The sequence below is a fragment of the Argopecten irradians genome, chromosome 7 (assembly GCF_041381155.1).
Source record: "Argopecten irradians isolate NY chromosome 7, Ai_NY, whole genome shotgun sequence".
Classification (NCBI taxonomy): Eukaryota; Metazoa; Mollusca; class Bivalvia; order Pectinida; family Pectinidae; genus Argopecten; species Argopecten irradians.
In genome coordinates, this window is record NC_091140.1 from 43,698,878 (window position 1) to 43,710,330 (window position 11,453).

The following is an 11,453-nucleotide window of genomic DNA, read 5'->3' on the forward strand; positions in this document are numbered from 1 at the left end:
TATTTACGTGTACTTACATACCAACATAGGGTTATACCTTTCTGTTCAGTTTCCTATCAGTCATTATTGAGTTAATTCCTTCTTAGTTACCTACCAGTCATAGGGTTACACTCCTCAGTTACCTACCACCTACCAGTCATAGGGTTACACTCCTCAGTTACCTACCATCTATCAGTCACAGGGTTGCACTTCTCAGTTACCAACCACCTAAGTCATAGGGTTGCACTTCTCAGTTACCTACCACCTACCAGTCCCAGGTTGCACTCCTCATTTACCTACCACCTACAAGTCACAGGGTTGCACTCACTCCTCAGTTAATTACCACCTACCAGTCATAGCGTTGCTCTTCTCAGTAACCTATCACCTACCAGTCTTAGGGTTGCACTCCCCATTTACCTACCACCAACCAGTCACAGGATTGCACTCCTCAGTTACCTACCACCTGCCAGTCACAGGGTTTGCTCCTCAGTAACCTACCAGCTACCAGTCCCAGGGTTGCACTCCTCAGTTACCTATCACCTATTTGTCATAGGGTTGCACTCCTCAGTTACCAACCACCTATCAGTCTTAGGGTTTCACTCCTCATTTATCAACCACCTACCAGTCAAAGGGTTTCACTCCTCATTTACCTACCAGTCAAAGGGTTGCACTCCTCATTTACCTACCAGTCACAGGATTGCACTCCTCAGTTACCTATCAGTCATTATAGGGTTACACTTGTCTCAGTTACCTACCAGCCATAGGGTTACACTCCTTCTCAGTTACCTACCAGTCATAGGGTTGGACTCCTCAGTTATCAACCTGTCATTAGAGATTTACATTCGTTCTCAGTTGTCAGCCAGCCATAGAGTTACCATTGTCAGTGACCCATGGTTGATTGCACTACACTACGTTACATTTATCACCTGTGGGACAGCTCAATCTCAGAGCATCAATTCAATGATGTCACTCAGTAAATAGAAACCGATCAAAATAACTCTTTTAAAATGAGAACTTTTTAGGTTTGGAGGGAGACTATTTATGGATATTCATGTTGTTTTGTATACAGCTTATGTGAAGAGTATGTTACCTCTAATTTCATTGGCTAAAACATCAGCAGGAAAATCTGTTGGGGCCAATCAAATGGCAATTGATGAAAGCGGTGCTCTGGGATCATACTGTACCACGGGAAATAAGTGTAGCGTAGTGTACGTAGTGCAATCAACCTTGGGTCAGTGACTATGTAGGGTTACATTCCTTCTCAGTTACCTAGCTATCAGCCATAGGGTTACATTCCTTTTCAGTTACCTACCTGTCATATAGGGTTAAGCTCCTTCTCAGTTACCTATCTGTCATTATAGAGTTACAATCGTTCTCAGTTACCTACCAGCTATAGGGTTACACTTGTTCTCAGTTACCTACAAGTCATGATGGATTTACATTCCTTCTCAATTAATTACCTACCAATCATAGGGTTACACTCCTCAAGTCCCTAAACACTATATATGCAACCAAGGGCTGGACATCACAAATTAATGCAAAAATTCAACCTTAATGTAGAACTAGTGAGCTAATTCAAGTCCATGGAATACTATAATATAACTACACATTTTTTGCTACTCATATTTTTGTGTAAAAATAACAAAACCATGAATATCTAATAATAAAACATTGTCTCTCATCCTTAGTGTGTGGATTTTAATTTCGGTGAGCTTTTTGATGAAGGGCAAAGATTAAAATGAAAGTCACAATCACCAAAGAAAATCACTGACAAAGTACATTAATTTTCATGTGAAAATCCAGGAATTCAAAATTAAACAAGACAGAGACAATATAGAGTGGTTGTGCTGATTGATATGGCTGGAAGAAAGGACATACAATATACATCTATGCCTAGCTATGAATCATAATCATATGTGCTGCATTTCTCAAATAATGAAAAGCCTTTACTGTCACACAAGGAGTAAAACATGACTTACCAGTATTTATTAAGATTTGCTTACATCCTCATGTAGTACACCAAATGTAATACATGATTTACCAGTATTTATTAAGATTTGCTTACATCCTCATGTAGTACACCAAATGTAATAAGACTAAAGGGCAGTAACTCTAGCTTACTTACTTATCTCATCAACAAATTCATCCAGTACTTTAAGACTTCAGACTGATAGAGCTTTAAAGAAATTGCTGATAAACCAACTTGGAATGGATCTTGAAAAAGCATTTTTTCAAAAACTTTTTCTTCAATATAACAGAGTATCATTTTTTCAAAAACTTTTCCTTCAATGATACAGAGTATATTTTTGTCTATAATAACAACTATTATGTATATATATGCACAGGTATGTACAACTAGTGTCAATTGCAGATCTACCTAGAGCATAAGGTTTTCTTTTAATCAGATCAAAGGTTAAAATGACAGCCAAGTGATCAGTGACCTACATTTGCAAGCTTTACTTGTAAGTTTGGTACAGCACTGCAATGGGACATCTTTAGTTATGTATACCCTTACCAACAAAATGACTTGTATATGACGTTCCAATCCAAAAATAGTGTATATGTGGGATATCTATAGCAAAAAAAAAGTCCCATTAATATTTCATTTAAATGTAGGTCAAAGGTTGATGTCAATGACCTAATTTTGGTACATGATATTGTGTGAAACCAAGGTATTCTGTGACCATAAACAATAAATCATTATCAATTATATAATTAGCTAGTTTTATATACTTTTACATCGTTTGAGATAGAGTAGGATTGTTTTAAAGTCAACATACAGGTCACAGTATAACCTATTTTAGCTCATTGCTTCTTACTTGTAAAGTAAATCAAAGAAACTTAATATGAAGTTTCAGCCAGGAACAGTTTTAGACAAGTGTTTTGATGAAATATATGTGTGTAAGGATATAGCGTCAACATTTTGACTTCTTAAAGATCTAGATGTTGATTAGGGTGGCAGTATTTGTAATATTTCATCTTAAACACATGAGCAATTAATGAAACACCAATACACACAGATCTTTACAGACAGTAGTCAAAATCTCTAGGTAAAATCTTTTTTTGTGATAAGTACAACGACTGGGGCCAGTTTCATGAACATTCTTGAATTTTAAGGAATTTCTTAAAACTTAACTTAACTTTTTTCCTTTAACTTCTGTTATCCAATTTTAATATAAGGAATTCCTTATAGTTGAGAAATGTTCATGAAACCAGCCCTGAGTCTTTAATACTGAAGGGAGACAACATAGCATAGTCTATCGTCTTTTGGAAGCCTTGTTACCACTCAATCTTGTGTGAATTTGTGTTCTATATCCTGAATGCCTGGATTGACCAGACGGGAATGTCTTTGGCACAGTTTATGAATCCTTGCGTTGTCCGTTATATATTACGTTTACTGCCCATGGATTCTGTAAACTCCTTCATGTGTGTGGCTTTACAGTTGGGACAACACTCCAGATCCATCAGGTGAATCTCGTTAGGGTGTAATGCACAGGTGCGTCGTACTCGACCTTTAAAGGTCATTCCACAGGACCGACACAAGACTGTCTTCATTTCTCTATTACAAATACACTCAACATAGCAAGGCTCCTCCTTCTGGAAAACAATCAAAACTACCATTTTTAAAAATGTGCATGAGCTACATGTATATATAAAGGACTTCATTAAAGTTTTGAGTATCACAAAGTACAGACACATGAAGCCCACATTAAAACCTTAAACCAAAAGTAACAGACAGCCAACTATGAACTTAATGCCTGTATGACATCATTTTTTTTAGTTTGCTTTCTACATTTCAGCTAAAACCAAGCCACTACCCTGTGGCCAAAACTGTCCATGAATTCCTTCAGGCTTCATGGATATATTTTATACTGTATTTCACAGCAACTAAGATCCCCCCACCTATTTTTCAGTTGGATGGATTTGCGGGCAATGGGGCAAGAGAAAATCATCCCCACATGTAAAGAATTCGCAAGTTCATGTTACATTGGGTACAAAGATGATGTTGGAGGCGTCACATGTTGTAAAACATTGTTAAATCCATGGGATGAGGGTGTTTATACAACTTCAACTCCTTCTCCAGGAATGGGAGGGCGGTTAAGCTTAGAGGGGGAGGGCGCTAATTACAGCGAATACGGTAATGATACTGATGACTAATTAGAAATCTAGTCATTATCTATTGTGATCATAAATAAAATACTAGGCCTATAAAAGATCGTAATGTTGCGGCTACTTTTATAACAACTTTTGAAATTGAAATATTGAACCTCAAATTAATTCCTATTTTAGGCCCTTATAAGGCCCTACGATTAAATATAATATCTAAAATTATTAGGAAATAAACTCCAGATTTCTACTGCAATGTACGCCTAAAACTTAATGCTTCTCGCTTTAGGGTATTAGATAGATCTAGAGTTGTCGTCAACTTCTCGATATTCTCTTTGTAATAATGTGAGCAACACATGCATGCGCGAAACGAGATTACGGAAAACATTATCATTTTGATAAAATAATAACATTATAGAAAGGCCTATCAACTTACCACAGCAGGCGAACCAGGCCCAGGTTTTGAGAGAGGCGAGCGGATGAACGACATCGAGTTTTTCAGCGCCATTCCACGAGCGAGTGTCCTGGTTGGGGTGCTCTGACATTCGTCATTTTCATGAACTTTTCTCTCGTGTGCATGGAGAAGTGGTGAAGCATGCAGTGCCGACATCACGCCTTTTGTTATTGTATTGCTTAAACGTCACGAAACAATTTATCCTTTTTTACCTTGTCCGTTCGTAAAGATCAAGATGGCTTCTGTTGTCGCAGTGTCCAAAATGACCACATGCAGTTGATGCTGTGTTTACACCACGTGACCAAGTTCGAACGCAGCGTGACATTTCGCGGGAAAATCTATCGCCAGCGCACGACGGGGAGGCCAGCGCACATATGACAGAGATATAAATTAACATGATTTTTATATCTTGTTAAAATTAAACTTTTATATTCTTTTAATAAATTTGCCATACAGTATAAAAAAGATACATGTCAAGATTAAGTTTTTTTATCAACTGGCAACAAAATTTTTAATTGCCTTATATCAGAAACATATGTATATGTATATAGACAAGTTTAAAATTAAAACACAATTAAATTTCAATTTATTTTATTAAACTAACGCACAATTTTATTTCAATCCCTTTTGACAAGGATTTGCAATTAAGTGGTACATTATTTTATTCGATACTTTTTCTGCATCACCCTATTAGTGATTACCAGAAACTAGAACGAATATACGTACCCGGCCTACTATACAAATTGTAGGTACAAATTGGTCCCTATGTGTCCTAGTGGAGCAGTGCCTCCGAAAATCACTCGGGTACAATTTTCAATACTTTTTTTGTAGGTTTTCAATTATTTTTTTGCGTATACAAGCATTTACATAATATTTTGTCCAAAACAAACATAACTACCGTACCGCTCACAAGACGTCAAATTCATAATTTGTAGACTTGCCGTATAAATTCTCTTCAGAAAGACCTTCATATGTATATGTAAAAAAATAATGTCTCGCTGAGAATTGGATATTTTATACGGTTCAGTTTATTGCCTGGTAGGTAAGCGATATAAAACAAGTACGATAAAATGCAAACAAACATTTTATAATGGTTTGCAACATCATTACTTTGCTCCAATAGCAGTAATAGGCACCAATTGTAGCTCTAAAGACGACATTATTATCTGTCTAAAAGTCTTTTGAGCTACAATATTGCAGCTAACCAGAAACATATATACATAATTTTACCTGTTTTTTTCGAAAATCAGGCATTCAAAACCGGAAGTGCGTTTTGTTTTATTAATAAATAAGTCAAAATATTATTTTTTCTATCCAAAATCGTACTCAAACTATCTGAAAATTACTGAACATTTACAACATATCAAAGTTATTCTTTTGTATTCAACTATTTAAGAGTTTATCTAAAAAACCCTAAGCACATACACAGGTACATCTGCCGATCGTTATATTGGAGGAGTTGCCAATCTCTATGAATATTTACGGGGGGGGGGGGGGGCAGATTTTTTTTTTTTTTTTGTTATTTGTTTTATGTGTATATATGCTATATATAATTGTATACATGGTATGAAGTTAGTGGAGAGATGTGAGAACGGCTGGTGTTAGAACGAATAATCATACCCTGCCTCCACTCCGGTTCCCGGCAGGCCATCTGTCAAAAATCTTCCGTCCGTCGTTCAGAGCTACGTCATCGCAGCTAGGCTGGTGTCAGCTGATCTCGAAATGAATCTATGGTAGGAGTACTAGTGTCAACAATGGAAGCAGGAAGGGCTTTCCATTGGATTATAGTGTGCGGAAAGAAAGACTATTTGAGAGTGTCATTAGAAGTAGACATTTGCCTAAAGTTTTGATTGTTTGCTTTGTGTGTGTTGCTGATGATAGGGACGAGAGTTTTAATAGTAGGAACTGCTAAGTGACAGTAAATGAATTTGATGTTATATTGTCGCAGTGGATGTTCTAGTCAGATTTGATTTGAGAGTTACCCCTACATACTGTATATATTTTGCTGGTAATACAGATTCTAAAGATATGGCCATTTTGACGGGAATTAGGACACGAGGTGTCAAAAACGATATCTATATATTTTCCTAGAAAGGTAATGGCCGGATTCATTAGGGCGGGAGGTTTTGCCTCAGGTTCTGCTATGTCGTGCTGTGATGCAATTCCAACTGTGTATCGTCAACTGGTTAGTAAGATTGTAAATCAGGTACACGACCAACCCGTCACGCTTTGATGATTAGGGTTTCTCCACAGGTGTCCAAACTAGTGGTAATTAGCCAGGCAACGCACCTGAATTAATTAAGTATTTTGTTAGTTGAATGTTGGACGATTTACCATTGGAAACGTGGGCTACATGTTAAGAACAGTGTTTATGAATGAATGATAAATGAATGAATGAATGAATGAATCAATCAATCAATCAATCAATCAATCAATCAATCAATCAATCAATCAATCAATCAATCAATCAATCAATCAATTAATCAATCAATCAATTAATAAATAAACAACTTATCATGCAGTTCGTGATTATTGAAGCAAGTCCAACAAAATCCCATCAACTCATTCAACAGAAAATATGTGTCTGCTATTTCCAGTAGGTAATAAACAAAGTCTAGGTAATTCGTCAGTACAATATCAGAATGGGCAGAATTATGAACACCTTTGAAAAAAAAAAATAAAAAATTTAAGACTTACGGCGTCACCCTGACGAACACCACCGAAGACTAATAATTATAATCCAATCAGATCGGTTAGTTTATTCTTACTTTAATTATCAATTTAAACAAATTATTCCTATAAAAATGCACGAACAATCGTACATGTATACATGACATAAATGTGAAACAAAATATTTTTTTTAAATAAAAACATTTTTGTCCCTTAAATATTTAATATGTAACAAATAATACCATTTTAATAGCATTTAATGATGCAGTTGTTCTTAAAAATGGGGAAGGGGGGTAATGAGTAATGAAATTTAATAATGTTACACTAGTAGCGAAAAATCTCATCAGATTGGCCTCATAATTGAATTCATGTGCATATTTTTTAGAATATATCATGGTATAACCTTCAAAACCGCATAATTTACATATTTTTTAATATTTCGTAACTTTGTCGCCATGCCACTACAGTCTTATGATATAACGCAGGAACTTGATGAATTAATTTGCAACCAACGGTCAATACATATTTATTGTAGTTACAATGCATAAAAACGTATATTTATATTGACCGTTTGGAAATTCGTCCCATGTCCTTGTGGTAAATTCTGAGTCCTAATTTTTGACTGGAATTTGACCTCATACTCCGGGGGTTGTTTAGTGCCAAGTTTATGTGGACCGTATGTATTGACGACATATGTCTGTGGGTTCAAGATGTCCTCCCCCACCAAAACGTGTCCAAAAATGACCACATACAGTAATCTGACGTAAAACACATTCCGACGGACGAACAAACAAACAAACAAACAAACACCTTTCGTGTGAGAAAGATGATCGCAGCGGATCGTCTGCTAAGTGGACAGTTACTCATCACCTGTCGGCGCTGACCATCCATCACTTATCAGGATGTCCAGTCCTATACTAGCACTGACGTATTTTAATTGGTTTAGTAAACAGTGACGTTATAGGCCCACAGGAACCTGCCCCGTGGGTGTTATTTAGCCTTATAAATACATCCGAGCTGTATATCATCAATATATCACAAACTTATCGGATAAGCTTAGATACCTATTCGGGAACAGAACTGGAAGTAATCTGTATCTGATCGGTACGTACTTATTATAATTAAATGTAAATATGGCTTCTGAACTCACATTTCGAATCTAATTTGAAATAATTTTTCAAAATCTTAATTTAATCAATTAATTAACTACAATAACTATGGTTTCTGATTCATATCGAAAATTTAAATCATATACTTAGTTTAATACATTGTATTAATAATATAGAACTACACATGTTTTCTGAACTAACATATTAAATGCTAATCTAAATTGCAATAATTTATCAAAATTTGAATTTTATGATGTACACATTCCTGTATTTGCGGTCTCAGATTTTAGCGGATTCAAAGATTTTTAAACGATAAACTTACAAAAATTCTTATTAGAGATTGTTCATAGAAATTAACCGAGACAAGAGTACCGCTAACAGTGTGTGAGACAGTACACAAAAACGAAGGCAAAAATTGTTAACTGAACGTATATCTTTAGATTGTTTATTTGTTATTAATAACAATAGGACAATCTCAAAGAAATAAGCAAGTTGGTATGATTCTACAAGCCATAGTAAAAGAGCATAAATCTTAAATTTTCGACAGCGATGGTCCGGGAACACCTCTCTGAGAAACCCCGGTTGCAGTGCTATATGTCACAAGCGCTATTCGGGGGTCTATATTTTTAGGGACACAACATGTAAGCGCTTGTGAACGGATACATTTTTAATGTGTTGGATAAATACTTACCCAAGTTTCGTTTTCTTCAATTTCATTATTATTTTTTTAGCAACATGAAGATCGTGCTAGCGGTATGCATCTATTGTGTGATGGTCGCCATGGTGACAGCAAGACCCGGAGGACTACGTGAAGACAAAGGTCAGTATCTGGTTGTCATGACCATTGTTATTATTATCATAAGCAATCAATAATTAAATCAAAAACTTGCTTCAATTGTTTCATTATCATATATCTGAGTAAGTCAATTTCATGTTGACGTATTGTATGTTTTAGAAGATCGGTGTCGATATGACAGATCCGTTGCCTGGGATACGTCAGCTTGTGACGTAGAAGGAGCAGACCAAGATGTTGCCATGGCAACCAGAACTTCTCCACTAGTGTCAGGACCTGAGGAATGTAACGAAACCAAAACTTTATCTGTGAAATGCAGCAAGGTTGACAAACGTATCGCGCGACAAGAAAGGATTGCAGAACGAAAGGAGCTTAGGGAAAATGGCTGCAAGTATGATTATTGGTCAGCCGAATGGAACAGCACTGCATGTGAAGAAGAGGGTGCTGATCTGTCCAAAGCGAAAGGAACAGTAACCATGGAATTGAAATCTCAGAGTAACGCAGATTGTCCGCAATTCAGGGTGAAATCGGTCACATGCAACAGATTTGAAAAATGGTCCTTCTGGAAAAAGCAGCTTTTGGGACTGAAGAATAGAATCAAGTCAATGAGACAGGAAAAACTCGCCGCAAGGAAACAGATGAAAGAGGCAAGAGAAACAGCTCCATAAGTGAAAACGGACATTTATAGGAAAAAGACTGGGTTTATTTGTGAATAACACGACAGAAAATTAATTTGAACAACGCAGGTCCATTTTCAATTAATACTTTGAGAATATATAATTCGAAATCCATATATGTATATTTATTTGAACATGTATCTCATTTTGTACGTATTTTGTTAAATATAAAATACATTTAAACACACGAACCCTTGAGATATTTTGTGTTTTACCATCATTTGTGGACATTTGAGGATAATATGGTTAAATTGATAAAGAAAAAGTATCAACGACTTCAGTTTATATTTTTTCTCTTTTGCTGGTGCTACCATGTATTGACATAATTAAAACGTTATTTTGTAAAGTATATACCGACCAAGTAATACACAAAAAACCAAAGGCATAATTTGGGGTCGTGCAGTGTTTTTGTATTCTACCAGGTTGATTGAATTTGCCAGTTTTAATACCAACGGTTTAGAATATGAGTTTGTTTCGCGTATATATTTTTATATCGACATCTTTGGGCCTGTTACTTAATGCCAATATGCTGTTAAATGTTGTAGGCTACTTGGCACTTGTAACAATGAATGAAGGTCAAGGCCATTTATTTGAACAAACTTGACAGCTCTTCACCACAGTGCGATATAGCTACATGCCAAACACTGGAAGTGTTTTTCTTCAGTTTGAAGATAAACTCATCCATTGCGATATTGAGCGAATGTCAAGGTCATTCACGTAAATAAACTTGATAGCCCTTCTTCCCAGAATGCAACAGGCAGATTTCTGGGCCTGTTACTTCAATTAGAAGACATTTACAAACTGTAAAGATTTTTGACTATTTGACCTGTGACCTTGATTAAAGTTCAAAGTTATTCATTTATTCCTTCCTCCCAGCATGCTATAGGTCAAATATCGGGTTATTGGACCACTACCTTATTGGCAAAAAAGTCTTGTAAAGATCTAAGTTAAAAATCCACATGGCCTTGTCTGAATGAAGGTCAAGGTCATTCATTTGAACAAACTCAGTAGTTCTTTATCACAGTAGGCTCCAAAACCTCTTACTTAGTTAACAATAAGAAATATTTGATTTGGACCAATTTGACTGCTTCAACCTTGAATGAATGTTAGGACATTCACTGCGAAAACATTTGATACCTTTCTTTTAAGGTACCAAGACTCGGTCTTACAGAGAATCCTCAACTTTAAATTTTCCACAGGAACAGTATAACAGATTAAGGTTCCTTAACTTAAAATTCCCCTTAACTTCTGTAACGCTTTCCTTTAATTCCTTGAATTTAAAGAATGTTAGTGAAACTGGGCACAAGTACTGGTCAAATTAGGCCAGGAAGGCCTTTAAATGATCAAGGAAAAGTTGTATTATTAGACGGTAGCAGAAGACTTCAATGAATGGAGTATGATGATTATAGGCTAGGCCACCTGACATAAGAAGACAAGAATTTCAACTTTTACTGATATTCTGCAATTTTTATTGGCAAATGGACAAAGTGCAGCTTGTGTTTTGTGAGTTGTTTAATTAAGAAAGTAAAATGGATGACCCATGCACTGTAATTTTATCAACATTGTAAGTGTAATTACAGTTAATTACAGTGTAATTAATTAACATTAACATTCAGTGTATGGATCTTCTGTGAATCTTGATGGTCCTCCATTTGTTTTTAATA

At 35.9% G+C, this 11,453-nt stretch overlaps 2 protein-coding genes across 3 annotated transcripts; one reads left to right on the forward strand and one right to left on the reverse strand.

Annotated features, from left to right (window-relative positions):
• Nucleotides 1–1,342: 1,342 nt before the first annotated feature.
• LOC138328538 (uncharacterized) lies at nt 1,343–4,844 on the reverse strand. Its single transcript, XM_069275388.1, has 2 exons — nt 4,523–4,844; nt 1,343–3,576 (listed from the first exon to the last, which is right to left on the reverse strand). The coding sequence occupies exons 1-2, from the start codon at nt 4,694–4,696 to the stop codon at nt 3,361–3,363; spliced, it is 390 nt and encodes a 129-aa protein (XP_069131489.1). The 5' UTR covers nt 4,697–4,844; the 3' UTR covers nt 1,343–3,360.
• A 1,198-nt stretch (nt 4,845–6,042) lies between these two features.
• Nucleotides 6,043–9,850, forward strand: LOC138328540 (uncharacterized). 2 transcript variants are annotated; one of them, XM_069275392.1, is made up of 3 exons: nt 6,043–6,273; nt 9,051–9,139; nt 9,275–9,850. In XM_069275392.1, exons 1-3 carry the CDS (start codon nt 6,263–6,265, stop codon nt 9,778–9,780), a joined length of 606 nt encoding a protein of 201 aa, XP_069131493.1. In that variant the 5' UTR covers nt 6,043–6,262; the 3' UTR covers nt 9,781–9,850. The 2 variants fall into 2 exon arrangements, with proteins under 2 accessions (XP_069131493.1, XP_069131494.1); XM_069275393.1 differs by lacking the exon at nt 6,043–6,273 and adding an exon at nt 8,236–8,314.
• The last annotated feature ends 1,603 nt before the right edge of the window (nt 9,851–11,453 follow it).

Bases quoted from the DNA above. Each gene is read 5' to 3' on its own strand.
- LOC138328538 (XM_069275388.1), bottom strand. From the start codon at position 4,696: ATGTCGGCACTGCATGCTTCACCACTTCTCCATGCACACGAGAGAAAA. The intron at 3,577-4,522 runs GTAAGTTGATAG...ATTGTTTTCCAG, and splicing joins GGCCTGGTTCGCCTGCTGTG to AAGGAGGAGCCTTGCTATGT.
- LOC138328540 (XM_069275392.1), top strand. The intron at 9,140-9,274 runs GTCAGTATCTGG...TGTATGTTTTAG, and splicing joins AGGACTACGTGAAGACAAAG to AAGATCGGTGTCGATATGAC.